General features: G+C 37.0%; 1 protein-coding gene across 4 annotated transcripts in view; it reads right to left on the bottom strand.

Annotated features, from left to right (window-relative positions):
* Positions 1 to 3,177: 3,177 nt before the first annotated feature.
* Positions 3,178 to 24,418, bottom strand: part of LOC136043266 (histone-lysine N-methyltransferase PRDM16-like) — a 152,275-nt gene continuing 131,034 nt past the window's right edge. For 2 of the 4 annotated variants that reach the window (XM_065728204.1, XM_065728200.1), the window contains exons 10-11: positions 6,007 to 6,120; positions 3,178 to 3,502 (exon numbers count right to left, since the gene is read on the bottom strand). In XM_065728204.1, the coding sequence (XP_065584276.1) occupies positions 3,400 to 3,502; positions 6,007 to 6,120 (217 nt within the window). In that variant the 3' untranslated portion in view covers positions 3,178 to 3,399. The remainder of the gene's footprint in view (positions 3,503 to 6,006; positions 6,121 to 24,418) is intronic. The other 2 variants (XR_010621582.1, XM_065728209.1) reach the window with 2 other exon arrangements.

Here is a 24,418-nt window from a genome sequence, read left to right on the forward strand (position 1 = left end):
GATAGTGTGGTAAATTAAATGTGGTGAACTTAAATTCCTGATAATCGTGAATATGATTTTTGAAAAAGAGGAATTACCTGGGGATTTTATGTAAACTTTAATTAAACTCCCTTGTAAAAAAGATGAATAAAATGAGTGTGGTAATTACAGTGGCATTAGCTTAGTTTCCGTAGGAATCAATTTATTTAGAATGATGATGAGAAGAGAGGATTTACAGACCAGTTTGTCATTTTCAAATTAATAACTGAGAAATGCTTCATTCATCAGGCCCCTTTAGTCCTTGGTTTTATAGATTATGAGCAAGTGTTTGATCCAGCCCATAGAAGAACACACACTGATTTTCATTTTGAAGACTACAGATTTGATAGCATTCCTGGTGTTGGTGCATATGCAAATAAAATGTTTGCAAAATAACTGACTTGTAATATTATTGAAGTTTGTCTCCATTGGAACGACTCTCCAATGAAACTAATGGAGCTCAAAATTTGAACCAAAATTGAATACGATCAAGTTTTTCGTAGCCCTTTTGAGTTTTGGTAACGTGGCACGAACTGTTTAAGCTTCGTTAATTTTCTTAAACGTGTGGTACTGATAGTGTGGTAAATGAAATGTGGTGAACATAAATTCCTAATAATCGTGAATATGATTTTTGAAAAAGAGGAATTACCTGGGGATTTTATGTAAACTTTAATTAAACTCCCCTATAAGAAAGATGAATAGAATGAGTGTAGTAATTACAGTGGCATTAGCTTAGTTTCCGTAGGAATCAATTTATTTAGAATGATGATGAGAAGAGAGGATTTACAGACCAGTTTGTCATTTTCAAATTAATAACTGAGAAATGCTTCATTCATCAGGCCCCTTTAGTCCTTGGTTTTATAGATTATGAGCAAGTGTTTGATCCAGCCCATAGAAGAACACACACTGATTTTCATTTTGAAGACTACAGATTTGATAGCATTCCTGGTGTTGGTGCATAAGCAAATAAAATGTTTGCAAAATAACTGACTTGTAATATTATTGAAGTTTGTCTCCATTGGAACGACTCTCCAATGAAACTAATGGAGCTCAAAATTTGAACCAAAATTGAATACGATCAAGTTTTTCGTAGCCCTTTTGAGTTTTGGTAACGTGGCACGAACTGTTTAAGCTTCGTTAATTTTCTTAAACGTGTGGTACTGATAATGTGGTAAATGAAATGTGGTGAACATAAATTCCTAATAATCGTGAATATGATTTTTGAAAAAGAGGAATTACCTGGGGATTTTATGTAAACTTTAATTAAACTCGCCTATAAGAAAGATGAATAGAATGAGTGTAGTAATTACAGTGGCATTAGCTTGGTCTCCGTATGAATAAATTTATTTAGAATGATGATGAGAAGAGAGGATTTACAGACCAGTTTGTCATTTTCAAATTAATAACTGAGAAATGCTTCATTCATCAGGCCCCTTTAGTCCTTGGTTTTATAGATTATGAGCAAGTGTTTGATCCAGCCCATAGAAGAACACACACTGATTTTCATTTTGAAGACTACAGATTTGATAGCATTCCTGGTGTTGGTGCATAAGCAAATAAAATGTTTGCAAAATAACTGACTTGTAATATTATTGAAGTTTGTCTCCATTGGAACGACTCTCCAATGAAACTAATGGAGCTCAAAATTTGAACCAAAATTGAATACGATCAAGTTTTTCGTAGCCCTTTTGAGTTTTGGTAACGTGGCACGAACTGTTTAAGCTTCGTTAATTTTCTTAAATGTGTGGTACTGATAGTGTGGTAAATGAAATGTGGTGAACATAAATTCCTAATAATCGTGAATATGATTTTTGAAAAAGAGGAATTACCTGGGGATTTTATGTAAACTTTAATTAAACTCGCCTATAAGAAAGATGAATAGAATGAGTGTAGTAATTACAGTGGCATTAGCTTGGTCTCCGTATGAATAAATTTATTTAGAATGATGATGAGAAGAGAGGATTTACAGACCAGTTTGTCATTTTCAAATTAATAACTGAGAAATGCTTCATTCATCAGGCCCCTTTAGTTTATAGATTATGAGCAAGTGCTTGATCCAGCCCATAGAAGAACTTTAGCGAAGGTCCTATCCCTGTATGGGATACCAGATAAATGCATTTAAGATATTAGTACTATGTACGAGAGTGCATCCTATCCCCATTTTTATTGATCATTTTGATGGACTTTGTCCTAAGAAACACAGCAAAGGCTGTGGGAGGTACCGGAATCAAACGAGGAAGCAAAACTCTCCTAGACTTAGATTACGCTCATGATTTGAGCGCCCTAGTTGAAAATGATAGCAAAATGTATGTTTTTTTTTATGCCATTTAACCGATGATTCAGTTAAATGACTTCAGTAACAATTTATTTACTCGAATATTCAGTTTTATGGAGTTTTTCAGTTGCACAGGGTATAAGTTACCGGGGTTCAGCTGCACGGGGGTTCAGTTACAATGGAATGCATTCTTTATCCAAAGCAAATTTGAAAATACTATTTTGGTTGACATTCTTACTAAAAGAAGGAGAGGGAATTAGGTATTCCCTACATCACTACCATCAGTCTCAACCCTATATTACAAGGAATAAGTGAAGGCGAAGAGGTTATGTTAGGTAATGAAAAGATCGATTTAAGTGGACAGCTTCACTTAACTAGGTAGTATTATTAATAACAACTGTGGGTAAAGTGAAAATGTCAAAAGTAGAATAGCCAAGGCCAGGGGCGTTTTTTAACAGCTCAAAATAGTTTGAGAAACTGGAAGAAAAGTCTGCGAACCAACAATAGACTGATTCAAGCTACAGTGATGACAGGGGCAAGTATGGTTCTGAAGCTTGGGCACTACGAAAGACGGAGGAGAATATGATAGATGTTTTCCAGAGAAATTTGACTGACCACATCTCAAACAGTAAGTTGTATGAAAAATTCGGTTCAATCCTTCTTTCTAGGGCTATGAGGAGAGAAAGTGTGAGATGGCTAGGACTTTTCACTCCGAATTGGGCAGGAGGATGTCGTATGGAAAGATTCAAGGGAAATGGGAATTTCTTGGGAGGATGCAAAGAGAGAGGGTTTGAATAGATCTGGATAGAGGAGGAGCGTGCGTAGCTGTGTTGGCCTTGTGCAGCTTGGTACTGTAGTGAGTTGTTAGTAATAGTGGTAGTATCTGGTTTACATACGTAATTTATTCAAGATGTATACCAGTACAATAGTCTGTATTGATTCCTCAATGTTTAAAAAGCAGGATTCTTGAATGTTAACTGGGTAAATGAAGCTTACAAAAATAATTGCAGAAAGCACTAATAAAAAGTTGCAGCGGTTCTATGTTCCCTTTCAATACATAAAATCCATGCTACAATGTTTACTGTCACGGATGCTGGCGAACTCATTCACAATCCACTTTTATCATCCGCTTTTGTGTTTGGATGCCTTGTTTTTAAATGCCTTTCCAAATCTCGCTTTCTGACTAGAACCTTGTTGCATTCTCGGCATCTGAAACAATATACATAGGCTGTGTTAGAAGTTGAAGAATTAATTTTTGGTACAAAGCAAAGACTATCAAACAAATTAATGGCTGATGTTGTCTGTGTGGCTATTTTCCTCTAACACATTCTCAATAACATCCTATAATGTTATTGCCTTAATAAACTACTACTGCTGCTACTAAAAACTCACTGCTCCACCAAGCTGACTGAGGCCAACCCAGCAACGGACACTCCTCTTCTATAAAGGAGGAGCGTCCGTAAATAGACTACTAGTCTCCATTGTTAGTTCCAATTATAACAATAATAATAATAATAACAATTTATTCCAGAAAAAGCCCATGGGCTATAGGAAATTTACATAACAAAAAACAAACAACAAAATTAACTATATTAAATTAATACTATTTAAAGAAAACGCTCCCGATGTACCGCTGCGATCCTTACAAATCTTGCTATCCTTTTAATACTGAGGAAATTTGTTTATTTTATTCTATCTACCATCCATATCTCATTCAATTTTACTTTACCATACATCTCTCGCCTCCACTCATTCAATTCGACACATTCACACACAAAACATATTAAACTTTCATCCTGAGATCCACACATAGGACAAGCAATAGATTCTACCTTCTCCCCTTTTCTCCCTTGATACTTTCTTTTCTCCCCAATCAGAAATCCATTTCCCCTCCAATCTAAATAAGCCTTCAAATCCTCTCTACTTAACCTATACTGAAAGCCTTACTGATAGGCGAGATGGGGCCTGAATTTGAGTTTATACAGTCCCTTTGGCTTTTTTTTCATATTTTTTATAATTTCAAAATTTACCTATGGTGATTTATAAACCGTATACCATAAAATGTTTGAGATACTAGCAAATCTGGAACTTTTCTAGAGCCATACTATCTCTAAATCGACATATACTTCTTGGTGCTTGGTACAATATATCTTTCTGGGTTCAGAGTGATCCAGGGATTAAAAATATGCAGTGCATCGTCCATGGTAATAACTTAAAGACATGGTAGAAAAGTCTAGAGAAGGTCATAGGGGGTCCAAAATTTTTCCTTGGTAAGAATTTTTCCAAAGTGGGTTACCCTATCTTACGAGGGTTGAGTACCTATGTAGATCTGACAAAAGTAAGGATGCATCTAGAATATGATTAAATAAAAAGAAAAAAAAAGTTTTTTTTAGCTGAAAGTAAGGAGGGACATTAAAACTTAAAACGAACATAAATTACTTCGTATGTGAAAGGGGCTGCTTCCTCATCAACGCTCCGCTCTTTAAGCTAAAGTTTTTTACTGTTTTAAAAAGTAGAGTTGAGAGAAAGAGTCAAACTTTAGCGTAAAGAGCGGGGCGTTGATGAGGAAGCAGCCCCTTTCATATACGAAGTAATTTCTGTTTGTTTTAAGTTTTAATGTCGTACTTTCAGCTAAAAAAAAACTTGTTTTTTTATTTAATTTCTGAACGTTTTTGAATCAATGCATGTTTTGATTTTGGCTCTCCGCAGAGGAGTAATTAAAATGAAATTTGCATGTTTATTTTTTTTTTTGGCTAAATGGCTTTCTCTATAGTTTTGATCGAATGATTTTGAGAAAAAAGGAGCGGGGGAGGAGGCCTAGTTGCCCTCCGATTTTTTGGTTACTTAAAAAGGCAACTAGAACTTAGGTAATGAACTTTCATTTCTCATGTTTTTATTACATATATGAGGGCGTTCACCCCCTCGTCAGTACCCCGCTCTTAACACTAAAGCTAAAATTTTGTAATTCATTAAGAATGATCCCTGAATCACAAAAGCCGTAGAATAAATAGTTGAAATTACTAAAAATACTTTAGCGTAAAGAGCGAGGTTTTAGAATTAGCCCTTTCGCAACATTCTAGGACCACTGGGTCGATACGATCACCCCTGGGGAAAAAAAACAAAAAAAAAACAAACAAACAAATAAACACGCATCCGTGATCTGCCTTCTGGCACACAATACAAAATTCCACGTTTTTGTAGATAGGAGCTTGAAACTTCTACAGTATAGGTTCTCTGATACGTTGAATCCGATGGTGTGATATTATTACTTTTAGGGGGGTGTTTCTTCTATTTTCCAAAATAAGACAAATTTTCTCAGGCTCGTAACTTTTGATGGGTAAGACTAAACTTGATGAAACTTATATATTTAAAATCAGCATTAAAATGCGATTCTTTTGATGTAGCTATTGGTATCAAAATGCCATTTTTTAGAGCTTTGGTTACAATTGAGCCGGGTCGCTCCTTACTACAGTTCGTTACCACGAACTGTTTGATTATGGAGAACACGCAAAATAATAAGTAACATTCAAATAATCATTAAGATCAATAAATTAATGTGTTTGAAGGCAAGTTTACTGGTTCTGGAATTTTTGTAGTAGGGAAGGAGTCTTATTTGCTAGATATAATGAGTCTTATTTGAAGGAGTACGCAAAGCCAAGAAAAATATGCAGAATAGCGATTTTAGAAAATTATGAAAGATTCTTGGAGAGTACCTGTATGGAGTATAGCCATTTGAATGTAACCTAACGTGCTTGTTAAGGTTGCTAGGATCACCAAAATTTCTTTGACATACTGGACACTCTAGTGGCTTATATCCGGTGTGAGTCCTGCAAAAATAATGTATACGAACTAATTAATAATAGCCTACTCATCAAACAGTTCTTGGTAAGGAACTGTAAGTAAGGAGCGACGCGCCTCAATAATAACCGACACTTTAAAAAGCGAAATTTTGATGTCAATAGATATATCAAGAGAATTGGCTTATTGTGTGGATTCTAAATATATATAATTCATTAAGTTTAGTTTTACCCATCAAAAGCCAAGAGCCTTAGACAATCTGCCTGATTTTCAAAAAAGGGAGACAAAACCCCTTAAAAGTTAAGGAATCTTTATGAAAATGACACCATCAGATTCAGAGAACCCTAGAAAACTTTTATAGCTTCTAAAAGAGCTTATTATTCTATTTAAACGGTCCTTGTGCTTCAGGAGTCGCTCCTAAAGAATCGGGGAAAAAAGAGTCAAACCTCAGCGTAAAAAATGAGGCATGGAGGATGTGGCCAACCCCCCTTATATACATAATAATTTATGTTCATTTTAAGTTTTGATGTTGATGTTGCTCCTTACTTTCATTGAAAAAATATGTCTTTTTTGTACTCAATTTGTTCCCCCTTTTTTAAATAAATCTTCATCAATCAGTTCGTGAAACGTAAATGTCACTGTAAGTAAGAAGCAATAGTAACCGAAACTCTAAAACCAGAATTTTGCTACCATTTGTTGCATCAAAAGGATCGGATTTTTGTGCTGATTTCAAATATAAAAGTTCCATCAAGTTTAGTGGTACCCATTAAAAGTTCGAGCCTGAGAAAATTTGCCTTATTTCGAAAAAAGAGGGAAACAGCCCGAAAAATCATAGAATCTTAATTAAAATCACACCATCAAATTCAGCGTATCAGAAAACACAACTATAGAGATTTCGAGCTCATACATACAAAAATGTGGAAATTTGTATTTTCACACGGATGCCTGTTTATTTATTGTTTTTCCAGATGTGATCGTATCGACCCAGTAGTTCTAGAATATCGCAAGAGGGCTCATTCGAATGGAAATCAAAAGTTTTAATGCCCTTTTCAAGTGACCAAAAAATTGGGGGGGGGAGGGGCAACTAGGCCCTCTCCCATGCTCATTTTTTCCCAAAGTCACCCGATTAAAATTTTGAGATATCCATTTATTCAGCATACTCAAAAAATCTAATAACTATGTCTCTGAGAATGATTTATTCCCCCACAGTCCCCAGGAAAGGGTCGAAAGTTATGAACTTTGTCTAATGTTAACATATAGTACTTGGTTATTTGGAAGTATGTAAACATTTTCAGGGGGAACTTTTCTGGGGGGGGGATCGGGGGGAGAAGGTTACATGGGGGATCTTTCTGTAGAGGAATTTATATGGTGGAAGGGTCATTGTCCATGAAGGGGGCGCCAGTTTTCCCAGTTATATTTAAAATATGATCGGAAAATAAATAAAAGAATAAATTTTTTTCAACTAAAAGTAAGGAACAACATTAAAACATAAAATAAACAGAAATTATTACGTATCTGAGGGGGTTTGCCCCCTCGTCAATACCTCGTTCTTTACACTAAAGTTTTTTTTATTACTTTCAAAAGAGCTATTTATTCTAAGTAAACAGCCTCTGTGATTCAGGGATCTTTCTTAAAGAATTGGGAAAATTCGAACTTTAGCATAAAGACTGAGGTATTGACGAGGGGCAGAGCCCCCTCATATACGTAATAATTTCTGTTCGTTTAAGTTTTAATGCTGCTCCTTACTTTCAGTTGAAATTTTTTTTTATTTAATCTATGTAAATCCCCTGATTTCCAGCGTGTCACTTACCCCACCGGTGGGGCATGTTAAAATTTGGGTGGGTCATGGACCGGACTGCGCCCTTTGACTGACATATAATCTAGAGCCTTAATTAAAAAAAAAAAAATCATCTGAATGACGTCACATTCATATGTAATATTTTTTATTCGTATAAAATATTACTAGAGGACAACCCCAAAAAAGATACCAAGTTAATGATCTTTTAAGCTTCCTTCAGGTAACACGAAAAATTAATAACACGCAAAATTTTTAATAACAAGATTTAAATATCAAGAGATAAAAACCAATTTTTTTTTCTCTAGTCTTGGTTATGCTGGTGATTATTTCTTTTTTTTTGTTTCATTTGTCGATATTATGAGAAATAAAAACATATCTAACAATAAGGATTGTTTTCAAAATTGGGTCTAGTAAAGAACAAAGATTTGTCACAAAAATTTTCTGACTCGAAAACTAGAACAAAAATCTTCCGTTATGTACAAATCATACCTGCCCAACTGTGGGTACTGTGGCTCAAACCTCTTTGTCGCACAGTCTTCTTCGAAAAGTGATTACCGAGCATTTGCCAATAGTAGCAGCTCTAGAGCTCGCTACTGCGTTCCAATATTTCATTTTGGCTCTTATTTTGGAAATTGACGCAGATATGCACTGCCGTAATGAACTAAATTAGCCCTTTTCCTTTCCGACGATGATTTACTAGTAGTGGTAGTGCTAGTTTAGCTTGCCGGTTTTTAAATATAATGTTGATGTTTCAATTGTTTAATCTCCGTTTTCTTCTATTTTTTACTTCAAAGAGCGGCTTGGGTAAAAGTGGCAATTGGGAGTTGGAGGGGGAGACCTGAAATCTTGGAAAACGCTTAGAGTGGAGAGATCGGGAAGAAAATTGGTGGGAAGGATAAGCACAAGTCCTATACACATGATTGACATACAAACCGGACCGGGTCCACTCTCTTTGGGGGAGTTGGGCGGGCCTAATTCGGTAATTCGGAAAAATAGAAAAAATGAATTATTTTTAACTTACGAACGGGTGATTGGATCCTAATGAAATTTGATTGTTGGAAGGACCTCGTGTCTCTGAGCTCTCTTTTTAAATCCCGACCGTATCCGGTGATATTGGGGGAGTTGGAAGGGGAAATAGGAAATCTTGGAAAACGCTTAGAGTGGATAGATCGGGATGAAACTTGGTGGGAAGAATAAGCACAAGTCCTAGATACGTGATTGAAATAACTGGACTGAATCTGCTCTCTTCGGGGGAGTTGGGGTGGTGGTGTTAATTTGGAAAAATTGAGGTATTTTTAACTTACGAACAGGCGACCGGATCTTAATGAAACTTGATATTTAGAAGGAATTCATGTCTCAGAGCTCTTATTTTAAATTCCAACCTGATCTGGTTACATCGGGGGGAGTTGGAGAGAGAAACCGGAAATCTTGGAAAACGCTTAGAGTGGAGAGGTCGGGATGAAACTTGATGGGTAGAATAAGCAAATGTCGTAGATACGTGATTGATGTAACCTGACTGGATCCGCTCTCTTTGGGGGAGTTAGGGGGGTCCAGTGCTTTGGCGAGTTCGGTGCTTCTGGACGTGCTAGAACGATAAAAATTGGTAAGCGTGTCAGAGACATCTACAAATTGACTTGATAATGTCATTTTCCCAGATTCAAACATCTGGGGGGCTGAAAGGAGAGAAAAATTGGAAAAAATGAAGTATTTTAACATACTAATCGGTGATCGGATCTTAATGAATTTTGATATTTAGAAGGACCTCGTGTCTCAGAGCTCTTATTTTAGATCCTGACCGGTAGTAAGCCTCTGATTTTGCTTCTAAATCAATCTATTGATTCTTAGGTTTTCGCTAGAGCTCATGTCACATGAGCTCTTGGCTCTTCACTCTCCCGACCTCGTCACAAGTGACATATGAACTCTTAGCTCTTGTTCAGTATTGCTATGAGTTGAACTATTGCTTTACGTCTTAGTAATCCCATTCATTTCGCAACTCGATAACATTCACTTTTTTTGCAACTTCAAACTTTTTCAATTTTTGCACTTTTTTTTGCAATTCCTCTACTAAGTTTCCTTTGATTTTGTAAGTTTTCTGGATAAAGTGCATCCTCATATTTTTCTTCTATGCTCTTTTATTCTTAATACTTCGTTTTTGATTTTTAGGATGCTCAAGAGCTTGGTTGGGTTGAAAAAGGGACGAGGTAAAATATATTACCCATATTCAAAAATTGTTAATCCTAGTTTTATACTAGCAAAACTTCCTCAGTCCCAAGATTATTCTAAGACTCAAGTTATTAACAGTAAGGTTTCCCAATTTGATTTACAGATTTAAATGATTTAAAAAAAGAAACAAAATGAATAAATTTTTAACTTCTAGAAGACTTTGGTGAAATACAAAAAAAAGATAAACACTTTGAATATAATAAAAATGCATGCATCGCATAAAACAAGAATTAGATGCATTTTTCTTGATAATATATAATAGGCCTATAGAACATACGGTAATTCTTTTTATTCCAACAAAATTAGAGAAAAGTGAATTTCTGATAGATCATAAAAGATACGGCAAAATAGCACATAAAACATCTTAAGAACATTATTTTAAGTATATAAAAATGGAAATCGAATGATCTAGTCATTAATCGAATACTGATCCATTGCTTTGCAGCCCCTTCATCATCCCCCCCAAAAAACAACACCAAAATTCACCTCTACAAGTGCTTTATTAGAAGTGTGAGAACGGCTTCTTGCAGCCCCCTCATCCCCCCCCCCTACTAAGAAAAAAATTTGCCACTATTATTGCTTTAGTAGAAGTGTGTGAATATCCTCTCAGGAAAATTAAATAAATTATCACCTAGTGACAGCGTAGTGGATAAGGACAAGGTTCATGATTTAAGGTTCCCAGGTTCAATCCCACGTGTCGCTAGGAATGTTTATATCTGTGAAAATTTATAATTTTCGGTTCTTTGTCAACCTAGAGGATATAAACGAAGTAAGATTGTGAAGGAATTTTCCCCTGTGACGTTGCCTTAAGGCAACCTGTGGCGATGACCTAAGGATGTTATTTTTGTTAGTGGAAAATATTAGCTTTAAAAATTCTTATACGCTTTGAAACGTATACATTTCAAAGGCCATTAAAATGAAAAATTACGCTACTACTACTTCTACTACTACTACTAACAACTCACAGCAGCACCAAGCCAACTGACTTTAACACACAACTTACATTCCTCCACCATCCCAATCTATCCAAAGCCTCCTTCTTTGCACCCGCCGATAAGTTCTATTTTTCATTTCTTACTGCCACTGTCTAGCCCACTTTGGGACGACCTGCTTTTTGTTTGGTCCTAGAAGGTTGGCTGAAAAGGACGATTTTTGGCAATATGTCATCCTTCATCTGCAGAGCGAGTTTTTGCCATCTCGACCATTTTACAGGCAAAATGAATTCGTTTTCATTTTATTTTTTTCTAAATCTATTTTCTGGCCCACTTTCTAATACCCAGTTATTTGATATTCACTTGTGCTAGCACCCTGTCATCTCTGTTCAACTTATGATTCTGATGAATAGGATGTATTTTTGTTCAACATTCAGGCAAATCAAACAGTTCGTAGTAACAAACTGTAAGCAAGGAGCGATGCAGCTCATTAGTAACCAAAATTCTAAGAAACAGGGTCTTGATAACATTAGATACATGAAAAGAACCGGATTTTGATGGTTACTCAAAATATATAAAATTCATCAAGTTCAATGTCACCCATCAAAAAGACCTTGCCGGAAAGGAATTTTTGTGGGGTAAGGGAATTTTCAATGAAGAGGGAGCTAGATTTTCTGGCATTTTTGAAAAACTGACGAGAAATTAATAACATTAAATTAATAACAATAAAAAACAAGTTTTTATCTACTAAAAGTAAGGAGCAAAATTAAAGCTTAAAACGAACAGAAACCATTGCGTATTTGAGGGGATTACCCCCTCCTCAGTAGCTTGCTCTGTTTCTAAGAACTTTTTAAAAAGCCTATTATTCTAATTAAAAGGCCCTTGTGCTTCAGGAGTTTTTATTATGTGACTGAAACAAAAATTCAAACTTCAGCATAAAGAGGGAGGTATTGAGGAGGGGTCAACCTCCCCTCGTATTCGTAATTACTTTCAGTTGAATTTTTTTTTTAATTTGATTCTTATAAAAAGCCAGATTTAAGCGTGTATCAGAGCCTTTAAGCGTGTATTTTTTCTGCTTGCATTAAAAAAAAGTCTCACGAGCTGAAATGCAATACCGATATGAGCGGTAGACAGTTGACATGGCACAAGAATTCGTAATAAAAGAAAAAATTATAAATGTTTTGTTGGCAATCACAGTTTTGGCTTATAGCTAGTGAACAGAACAGCGGCAAGATCAGGACTGCCCGAAACTTTTAAAGTCAATGTGCCTGTGCTATCTAAATTATTCTTGGATGGACCTTGCTGGTATGAAAGATAGCTGAGTAATTCTATGGCACTTTTGCTGAATTATGGCATATACGATACATGAAAATTATGGTATCACGTATATACCCTTTTGCTCTTGAAGGTGATGTTTTGTGCTCTAAACAATTGGTACTAATTCACAAAAAATTAGGGAAGGGACATGTTTTTTTCATTAAAAATAAAGATGCAAAAAGGTCATTTTTCACAATCTTGAGTGTTGTTGTGACTACCACATACTTAGGTTGGCCCTGGGCTTCATTTTCAAAGCTTTTAAATAACGCTGTTAGTTTTTGATGACTTTGTTCTGAAATGTCCCGCCTGTCCAACTTTTCTCTAAGCAGAGAAGTAGTCACCTACTGTTTTTGGAAATTTTTTCTCAATATTGTTGTATTTTTGCATCCTAACTACAAACAAGAGCTAAGAGCTCATATGGCACTTGTGACGAGGCGAGAAGAGCTAAGAGCCAAGAGATCATATGGTGTGAGCTCTAACAAAATTCTATGAATCAATAGATTGATTTAAAAAGGAAAATAAGAGGCTTAATGCCGGTCAGGATTTAAAATAAGAGCTCTGAGTCACAATGTCCTTCTAAATATCAAAATTCATTAAGATCCGATCACCCACTCGTAAGTTATAAATACCTAATTTTTTCTAATTTTTCCTCTCCCTTTAGCCCCCCAGATGGTTGTATCTGGGAAAATGACTTTATCAAGTCAATTTGTGCAGGTCCCTGACACGCCTACCGATTTTCATCGTCCTAGCGCGTCCAGAAGCATCTGACTCGCCAAATCACTGAATCCCTGCCCTCAACTCCCCCAAAGAGAGCGAATCCAGAACGGTTCCGCCAGTCACGTATCAAGGATATTTGCTTATTTTATCCACCAAGCTTCATCCAGATTCCTCCACTCCAAGTGTTTTCCAAGATTTCCCCCTCCAACTCCCCCCAATGTCAAAAGATCTGGTCGGGATTTGAAATATGAGCTCTGACACATGAATTCCTTCTAAATATCAAGTTTCATTAAGATCCGATCACCTATTCGTAAGATAAAAATACCCCAATTTTTCCGTTTTCCAAGAGTTCCGGTTTCCCCCTCCAACTCCCCCCAATGCCACAGGATCTGGTCTAAAATTAGAGCTTCAAAGCACAAGATCTTTCTAAATATAAAATTTCATTAAGATCTGGTCACCCTTTCGTAAGTTACAAATGCGAATCTGGGAAACCGACTTTATCAAGTCAAATTGTGCAGCTCCCTGACACGCCTACCAATTTTCATCGTCCTAGCACGTCCAGAAGCACCAAACTCGCCAAATCACTGAACCCCTCCCCCAACTCCCCCAAAGAGAGCGAATCCAGTACGATTCTGTCAATCACGTATCAAGGACATTTGTTTATTCTATCCACCAAGCTTCATCCCGATTCCTCCACTCCAAGTGTTTTTCCAAGATTCCTCCCCTCCAACTCCCCCCAATGTCAAAAGATCAGGTCGGGATTTGAAATAAGAGCTCTGAGACATGAATTCCTTCTAAAAATCAAATTTCATTACGATCCGATTATCTATTCGTAAGATAAAAATACCCCATTTTTCACGTTTTCCAAGAATTCCGGTTTCCCCCTCCAACTCCCCCCAATGTCACAGGATCTGGTCGGAATTTAAAATTGGAACTTTAAAGTACAAGATCCTTCTAAATATCAAATTTCATTAAGATCTGGTCACCCTTTCGTAAGTTACAAATACCTCAATTTTCAAAAATAACCCCCCCCCCCAATTCCACCAAAGAGAGCAGATCCGGTCCGGTTATGTCAGTCACGTATCTTAGACAGGTTTATATTCTTCTCATCCAGTTTCATTCTGATCTCACCGCCTTAAGTATTTTCTAAGATTTTCGGTCCCACCAACTGCCCCCCCCCCAATTACACTTGATCCGATTGACATTTAAAATAAGAGATCTGAGTTACCAGGTCCTTCTAAATATGAAGTTTCATGAAGATCCGATCACTTCGGATTTTTTAACCGAAGGTAAAGATACATCATTTTTTCTTTTTTTCAGAACTAACCCCCCCCCCTCCCAATAGAGCGGATCCGTTCCAATTATGTAAATCACGTATGTAAGACTTCTGCTAATTTTTCCCACCAAGTTTCATCCCGATCCCTCCAATCTAAGCGTTTTCCATGATTTTAGGTTGCCCCACCCCAAACTTCCCCCAATGTCACCAGATCCGGTCGGAATTTAAAATAAGAGCTCTGAGACACGATATCCTTCTAAATATCAAATTTCATTGAGGTCCAATCCCCCGTTCGTAAGTTAAAAATACCTCATTTTTTCTATTTTTTCAGAAATAACCCCCCCTCAACTACCCCAAAGAGAGCGGATCCGTTCCGTTTATGTCAATCATGTATCTAGGACTTGTGTTTATTTTTCCCACCAAGTTTCATCCCGATCCCTCCACTCTAAGTGTTTTGCAAGTTTTAGGTTTCCCCCTCCCAACTCCCTCCCCCAATGTAACGAGTCTTTATATCCCATTGTACCATAGACTCCATGAAGATCGTGGCAAACGTTTAGGGATATTAAATTAAAAAAAAAACAAGTTTTTTTAAATGAAAGTCAGGAGCGACATTAAAACTTAAAACGAACAGAAATTACTCCGTATATGAAAGGGGCTTTTCCTCCTCAACCTCTTCTCAAGCGCTCTTTACGCTAAAGTTTGACTCTTTCTCTTAACTCTACATTTTAAAACAGTAAAAAACTTTAGCGTAAAGAGTGGGGGGTTTAGAGGGAAAAGCCCCTTTCATATACGGAGTAATTTCTGTTCGTTTTAAGTTTTAATGTCGCTCCTTACTTTCATTTAAAAAAACTTTTTTTTTATTTAATTTCTGAACGTTTTTGAATCAATGCATGTTTTGATTTTGGCTCTCCGCAGAGGAATAATTAAAACGAAATTTGTATATTTATTTTTTTTGGCTAAACGGCTTTCTCATAATTCTGATCGAATGATTTTGAGAAAAGAAGAGCAGGGGAGGAAGCCTAGTTGCCCTCCGATTTTCGGTTAATTAAAAAGGCAACTAGAACATTTAATTTGTTACGAATCTTTTTATAAGTAAAAGATACACGTAACTTATAAATTAGCTTACGTAAAGAACTTTTGTATTCTCATGTTTTTATTACATATATGAGGGGTTCACCCCCTCGTCAGTACCTCGCTCTTTACACTAAAGCTTAAATTTTGTCCCAATTCATTAAGAATGACCCCTGAATCACAAAAGCCGCAGAATAAATAGTTGAAATTACTAAAAAGAAGCTAGCGTAAAGACCGAGGTATTAGGATGAGGTGAGGTTACCCTCATATGGGTAATAATTTCTGTTCGTTTTAAGTTTTAATACTGCTGCTTACTTCCAGCTGAAAAAAACTTTTTCATATTTATTTTTTCATTGTTTTTTTTTTAAGTAATGCTAGTAAATCCTGCGCTCCCTTCATGGAAATTTTCTTCCCCCATGACAAATTCCTCGATGGAAAGTTCCCCCAGTATATCCGCCTCTTCTCCACCCCCGCCTCCAACCAAAAAATCCTCCTGAAAACGCCTGTACACTTCCCAATAACCATTAAAATTGTAAGCACTGGTCAAAGTTTTGAACTTGTATTCCCTCCCACGAGGACTGTGGGGGAGTAAGTCGTCCCCAAAGACATTGTTATAAGGTTTTTCGACTATGCTGAATAAAATGGCTATCTCAGAATTTTGATCCGTTGACTTTGGGAAAATAATTAGCGTGGGAGGGGGCCTAGGTGCCCTCCAATTTTTTGGTTACTTAAAAAGGGCACTAGAACTTTTCATTTCCATTAGAATGAGCCCTCTCGCAACATTCTAGGACAACTGGGTCGATATGATCACCCCTGGGAAAAAAACAACAACAAAAAAACAAACAAATAAACACGCATCCGTGATCTGCCTTCTGGCAAAAATATAAAATTCCACATTTTTATAGATAGGATCTTGAAACTTCTACAGTATAGGTTCTCTGATACGCTGAATCTGATGGTGTGATTATTGTTAAGATTCTATGACCTTTAGGGGATGTTTCCCACTATTTTCTAAAATAACACAAATTTTCTCAGGCTCGTAACTTTTGATGGGTAAGATAAACTTGATGAAACTTATATATCTAAAAATCAGCATTAAAATGCGATTCTTTTGATGTAGCTATTGGTACCAAAATTCCATTTTTTAGAGTTTTGGTTACTATTGAGCCGGGTCGCTCCTTACTACAGTTCGTTACTACGAACTGTTTGATCAGATTTTCGTTTGTGATCACAATAAGAGTAACTAAGCACCGTTTGTTTTTATGACTTCTAGAATCTGTACAATTTAAATTAGTTTTGTTTTTAATAGTTTGGGATATATTGGACAAAAATCAAATAAGGGTTGGCCAGCTCCCTAATATTGAATATTATATCAAAAACAACAATATTAGAAGCAGAAGATAATGACAACCATGCAAAGTTCAGCAGCCCGAGGGTAGTGAGACTATGTTTCTGAGGAGAGAAGGCCCAAATACGCTTGGATAAAAAGATTTGCAAAGCGCTCATATAGTCTTGTGTAATTGCATGGAGTGTCTTTAGCAAAGACTTCGTTAAATTGAAATATTTTGTTCAGCTCAGAAGCTTTTCCCGCTAAACTATGAAATATCCAAGTTTATCACAAAAAGGGAATTGTGTATGGTAAAAGTCCATTGACAAAATCATGTATGATTCGGTGCACAGAAGATATTTACAAAAACCCTGCTCTTGCTTTCTATTAATTTAAGAAATCTCTTCTATAAAGCATGTTTTTGAAAGAAAATAAAAGTCAAACCGAAACTGAGCAGAAATAAAGTCAAGTAATCTTTGAAGCATAAGACTACCACATATCACCATCAACATATAAATGAAACTCAAAACGAACAAAAATTACAATAAATAACCGATTCAAACTCAAAACGAGCAAAAACTAGCATGAGTAGGTTTGACAACCCCCATGCCTTCTCAAGACAAGAACATAATTTGCACTCCACCGAAAGAAAAAGTAAAAAAAAAATGAGAGTGGATTGTCAGTTTAATACACATATACTGATATTTATTCATTAAGTTTTAATAATTTCTTATCTATTAAAGCCAAAAAAGATATATATTTTGTATTCAGTAAAGTGCAAATTACGTCCTGGTCTTGAGATGGCATGGGGGTTGTCAGGACTGCTTCGTTTACTTTTTGCTCGTTTTTAGTAGCAAAGTTTTCGCTTAATACCCTAATTTTAGTAGAAGAAGGAGTATTAGTAGCAGTAGAACTAAGCCTTAGCTTCCACTAAAGGCTTAGCTTTAGTGGCAGTAATTTTATTAGAAGTAGTAATAATACTAGTAGCAGTAGTAGCATGAGCAGAAGCAGTAGCATTAGGGTACAATTATTTTCTTTTGGTTTGTCCAACATCCCCCACAAGAAGTCCTGTTAGTTTCAACTTCAAACACCAAACTATTCCTTGGATATTGCTGTTACACCCTTTTGATAACCTGTATATAGACAACTTGCTATGATTAAGATCATCTCCCCCCCCCAAAAAAAAAAATTCTTGAAAGTGTCACCTTCATACCCTTAGGCAAAGATGTAATAGTAGTCGCTGTAGTAGTATTGGTATTACTTTTAGTAGTATTAACATTAGTAGGGGCAGGCCTAGTAGCAGCAGTTGTATTAACTCATTACCTTTCTGAGTACTTGCAATAGAAGTAGTAGTTGAAGTAGTAATTGTAAATGTTACAGTGATAGTAATATTAGCAGTAGCATGCACATACAGCCTCTTGGTCAGATGATGTTTCCCTTTTCGTATTTTCTGAAAGTTCTAACTTAATAAAAAATTCAATTCTTGACACAGGCTTTTTAACAATATGTATGCACATAGTGTTTTTTGGTTTAGTTCAAATTTCCCTTCAATATTGTAAATGGAGTAGTGTAGTCGTAGTAGTAGTAGTGGTAGCAGTAGCAGGGGCGGAAGTTGTAGTAGTAGTGGTAGCATGCAAATATTGCCTTTTTGATCATCTCCCTTATCATTTCCTGAAAGTTCCAAATTAATATGCTCAGTCGTTCTTGTGTTACGCTCTTTTGACAATCCGTATATACAGAACAGTTTTTATGGCACTTGGTATTAACCAAGTGACATATAGCAATCGCAAATTCTGTCGGTCTGTCGGTCCCGGTTTTGCTACTTTAGGCACTTCCAGGTAAGCTAGGACGATGAACTTTAGCAGGCGTATCAGGGACCGAACCAGATTAAATTAGAAATAGTCGTTTTCCCGATTTGACCATCTAGGGGGGGGGGAGTGGGCGGCCCGTCAATTGGGAAAAAATAGAGAAATTGAAGTATTTCTAACTTACGAACGGTTGATAAGATCTTAATGAAATTTGATGTTTGGAAGGATATCGTGTCTCAGAGCTGTTATTTTAAATCCCGACCGGATCTGGTGACATTAGGGGGAAAGTTGGGAGAGGGAAACCTAAAATCTCGGAAAACACTTAGAGTGGAGGGATCGGGATGAAACTTAGTGGGAAAAATAATCACAAGTCTTAGATACATGATTGACATAACCGGAACGGATCCACTCTCTTTGGGGTAGTTAGGGGGGGGGGGTTAATTCTGAAAAATTAGAAGAAATGCGGTATTTTTAACTTCCGAACGGGAGATCGGATCTCAATGAAATTTGATATTTAGAAGGATATCGTTTCTCAGAGCTCTTACTTTAAATCCTGACCGGATCTGGTCACATTGGGGGGGGAACCTAAAACTCGGAAAACCCTTAGAGTGGAGGGGGATGAAACTTGGTGGGAAAAATTAGCACAAGTCCTAGATACATGATTGACATAACCGGAACGGATCTGCTCTCTTTGAGGTAGTGGGGGGGGGGGGGGCGAATTCTAAAAAATTGGAAAAAATGAGGTATTTTTAACTTACGAACGGGTGATCGGATCTCAATGAAATTTGATATATAGAAGGATATCGTTTCTCAAAACCCTTATTTTCAATCCCGACCGGACCTGGTGACATTGGGGGGGAGTTTGGTGCGGGGGAACCTAAAATCATGGACAACGCTTAGATTGGAGGGATCGGGATGAAACTTGGTGGAAAAAATAAGCAGAAGTCTTAGATACATGATTTACGTAATTGGAACGGATCTGCTCTATTGGGGGGGGGGGGGGTTAATTCTGGAAATTAGAAAAAATAATGTATTTTTAACTTACGAAGGAGTGATCGGATCTTCATGAAACTTCATATTTATAAGGACCTCGTAACTCAGGTCTCTTATTTTAAATCTCAACCGGATCCAGCGTAAATGGGGAGGGGGGCAGTTGGGGGGACCGGAAATCTTAGAAAATACTTAAAGTGGTGAGATCAGAACGAAACTGGATGGGAAGAATAAAAACCTGTCTAAGATACGTGACTGACATAACCGGACCAGATCTGCTCTCTTTGGTGGAGTTGGGGGGGGGGGTTATTTTGAATATTGAGGCATTTGTAACTTACGAAAGGGTGACCAGATCTTAATGAAATTTTATATTTAGAAAGATCTTGTGCTTTGAAGTTTTAATTTTAGACCAGATCCTGTGACATTGGGGGGAGTTAGAGGGGGAAACCGGAACTCTTGGAAAACGGAAAAATTGGGGTATTTTTATCTTACGAATAGGTGATTGGATCTTAATGAAATTTGATATTTAGAAGGAATTCATGTCTCAGAGCTCATATTTCAAATCCCGACCAGATCTTTTGACATTGTGGGGAGTTGGAGGGGGAAATCTTGGAAAACACTTGGAGTGGAGGAATCTGGATGAGGCTTGGTGGATAGAATAAGCAAATATCCTTGATACGTGACTGGTGGAACCGTTTCTGGACTCGCTCTATTTGGGGGAGTTGAGGGCAGGGATTCAGTGATTTGCGGGTCAGATGCTTCTGGACGCGCTAGGACGATGAAAATCTGTAGGCGTGTCAGGGACCTGCACAAATTGACTTGATAAAGTCGTTTTCCCAGATTCAACCATCTGGGGGGCTAAAGGGAGAGAAAAAATTAGAAAAAATTAGGTATTTATAACTTACGAGTGGGTGATCGGATCTTAATGAATTTTGATATTTAGAAGGACACAGTGACTCAGAGCTCTTATTTTAAATCCTGACCGGCATTAAGCCTCTTATTTTCCTTTTAAATCAATCTATTGATTCATAGAATTTTGTTAGAGCTCATACCATATATCTCTTGGTTCTTAGCTCTTCTTTCCTCGTCACAAGTGCCATATGACCTCTTAGCTCTTGTTATTTAGTTCAATACTCCCCTCAACATTCTCTGAAAAGTTCACCTAATCGTCCTTCTTATTTTTAGAAAGCAAAGTTCAAAATAATACCTTCCTCAATAGCATATACTATATTTAAACTGTGAACTATTTGCCCCGAGGACTGTGGGGAGGTTAGCATCCCCAAAGACATAATTACTGGATCTTCCAACAATGCTGAACAAAATAGCTGTCCTAAAATTTTGATCAGATAGGCTTGATCTAGGCAGGTAGGCTTCGGAAAGGGGGAGAGAATGGTTCTCCTTCATTCAATTTTGACTCTTAAAAAGAGCCCTAGAACTTTTGACTTCCAATTAGATAAGCCCCACCCAATCTGCAGTTATTATGACCACCTGTTCCATAAAAACCGTATATGCCCCTTAACATAACTTATAACCCTTGCCCCTGGGCTCTAGGGGGTTTTGTCCACCCTCAAGACATTGTTATATGCTCTTGGTCTATTACAAACAAAATGGCTATCTCACCACCTCGATCGGATGCGTTTGTGGAGGAGTATGGCAGGAGGGGGGGGGGCTAATTGCTCTCATTACTTTTGAATATTAGAAGGGAACAAGAACTATACATTTTAAATCAAATTAGCCTCCTGTAAAGTTCACACGATTTCTGCTTCCATAAAAACTACATATGCCCCCGGTGCATAATTTACAACCCTTGCCCCCAGACTCCGGGGAGTCTTTCAGCCCCAAAGGCCTTTTTATGTGATCTTTTGACTATTTTCGAACAAATATCCATCTCAAAATTTCTATCAGATGCATTTTGGGAAAATACGAAGTGTGAAGGGGGGGGGGGAGGGGATAGATGCCTTTTGATCTTGACTCTTGAAATGGGCACTATAACTTCTGACTACCAATCATGAGCCCCCTCCAAAGTTTATACGACCAGCATTTCTATAAAAGCCTTATATGCCCCCAGGGCATACCTTACAACTCCTGCCCCGAGGGCTGTGGAGGGGGGTTGTCATCCTCAAGGTCATAATTTCTGGACTTTTAACTACGTTGAACAAAATGGCTATCTCAAAATTGATTGGATGTGTTTGGGAAATGATTAGCGCGGGGGAGGGAGCTGGTTGCCCTCCAATCAATGTCAACTATTAAAAAGGGCACTAGACGTTTCAATTTCCAATCGAACGATTCAATTCAAAATTTCTACGACAGCTCCTTCTATACGAAGTGCTCTGGTCTAAAAAAATAAAATAAATGAAAATGAATAAATAATACACTGTGCCCACATTGCTCTATATCATTGCTATCATTGCTCTTTATTTGGTAAGTTAAAGGCATTGTTGTTTCTGCTGCTTTTGATGGTTTATGAAAATTAACAAAGTTCAAATCCATTTATTGAAGTTTGTGAAAACTTTATATTTAAATTTTCGTCATTAAAATTATCTGAAGTACTTTAGATAATAAGCATTCTAATGTAAAGGGCTTCTAAATTATTTTTCTGGTTTTATTTTAGTTGATCTCCTTTTCTAATTGATTAGACACCAAATTACGCCATTGTTGACTCCTCTGCAAAGACAAGAAAGTAACTCGCGCTATTTTGACGACTATTAAAACAGCTCATTTTTCCACTTTCAGCTTTCTTGAAGGTTATTGCAAATTGATTTGGTGATAATGATGTTGTTTTTCAGCTATGTTGTACCAGTAGAATTACAAGAACATTTTTTTTTTACTAGTTCTTTTTTTTTACAATAATAGTCTTTGCGATGACTCTAAACAAATATGTATTAGAGGTTTATGAGGCTGAAATTGCATTATTAGCGCGCTAAAGAAACCTGACAGTCTTTTTCGTTTACAATCTACTGGCAACCTACTTGGCTTTCCTAATGTAATTTTACCGACATCTAGAGCATAGTGACAATAGATCTTTGGCTGCTTACAAAGCAGGGCTAAACTAGACTTTCTCCCTCTACCATGTTCATCTGGTTCCGGTCGCCTGAAGAGATAGTTTTTTATTTTGCAGGAATATGACAAAATCAAAAATATGGTTTCAAGTAGTTAAAAATAATGTTTTTATTATCATGCCAGAAAAAGGGTAATCTAAAGAGTATTAGTTTGGAGATATTCGGCTGTGAATAAACATCAAAACATTCACACACTATGTTAGGATATTAGCAGATAATATGTTTGTAAAATTCATGTTGAAAGTTCCTGTAGGTTTTTTTTTTATGTTCGGCGTCTAAGTATGAACACACACTGATTTTCATTTTGAAGACTACAGATTTGATAGCATTTCTGGTATTGATGCATAAGCAAATAAAACATTTGCAAAATTCCTGACTTATATTGCTATAAAACCTATTGGAATTTGTCTCTATCGGAACTACCGAAAACTTATGGAGACACAAATTTGAGCAAAAATTGAATACCGTCAAGTTGGTTTTGGCCGTTTTTGAGTTTTGGTAATGAGATACGAACTGTTTATGCTCCTTTAATTTCCTTGAACGTTTAGCAACTATAGTTTAACTCTATATTATTCTATTAACCTTGCAATAAACAACCTCAGAAACCTTTGAGTATAAACTAAATATCGAGGAGCCACTTAACGCAGAGTTGCAACCCTGGCCTGGAAGAATTTACTAAATCTCTAAATTTTGCGCGTGCGGCTTTTCCCTAAAAAGCGTGGAGCTACTTCTGGTTGGTTGAGGGTAAGAGCGGGCTTGCACAGTACAGAAGAAAACTCCACCATGAAGGGTCTCTTTTTTATGACTCCTTCATAAGTCTGTTACTAGACTATTTTCGTTCTATTGTGGTCGGCCACGACTGTCGGAGAAGGAGAAACAACAATTTGCTTTGAATTCCTAACAGCCGGTAAACTGCTGTCCAGTTTTTTCGAATCACTTTTTGCAGACATGACCGAGTCCGGCAACAGTTGTCTGTTTGCGCCTGCAAGAAGTAAATACAAAAGAAGTAGATTATCTCAACACTCTTAAAGTATCTTGCTGGGAGAAAAGATTCTACCGGAAACGGATTGCAAGCGACACCCACCTAGTTTACTTGACGGCTTTTTCTTGCCATCTCCTTACGGGATGCTGTCCTGGTATTGATGAAGCACACAAGAACCTTGAATGTATTGATCCTTCTGCTGCTTTGTGTAGCTCCGTAAATTATAAAGTAGCTTACTATCTGAGTAGATTGCCGTTTATTGCTCCTGGTAGTTTTAGGTGCCTGACAAACAAGAAACTGCCGTAAAGACAAATCTCGTTTTCACCTTGAGATTCTTGACACAAAGTGCGGCGGCATAGACCAAGTCGTTATTCCCCTATTTTCCTTTTCTTTGCGCACCATTTGTTTCATGCGCATCATCGCAGCAACAGTTTCCGTCTTTAGCCTATTCCAAAGCTTTGTCTTCATGTTTGACGAAACTGAGAACTGCCGTTCTGACTCAGCAGATGAATGGGGGAGACAGCACAGCTGCAACATTTTTTCGCAAAGACCATCAAACATTGGTTACCCCATACCATATTTCACCAACCAACGATTTTTCAGACCATATCAGGTTCAAAAATGTCACTAAGTCTATTTTTCACAAAGTCTGTCCTAGACTCCAATTCTGATCACCGCACATCAAGGATGTCTCTTTTTCCTTCTATTTTCCTATCAGCATTCCCCAACCAATTTGGAAAACGAACGATGAGTTGTACCAGCCTTCTGACTGAACCGCTCAAAGCAATGGTAGGATTGATACACTCAAGATTCTTGAGCGTTTTATC

The sequence above is a fragment of the Artemia franciscana genome, chromosome 2 (assembly GCF_032884065.1).
Source record: "Artemia franciscana chromosome 2, ASM3288406v1, whole genome shotgun sequence".
Classification (NCBI taxonomy): domain Eukaryota; kingdom Metazoa; phylum Arthropoda; class Branchiopoda; order Anostraca; family Artemiidae; genus Artemia; species Artemia franciscana.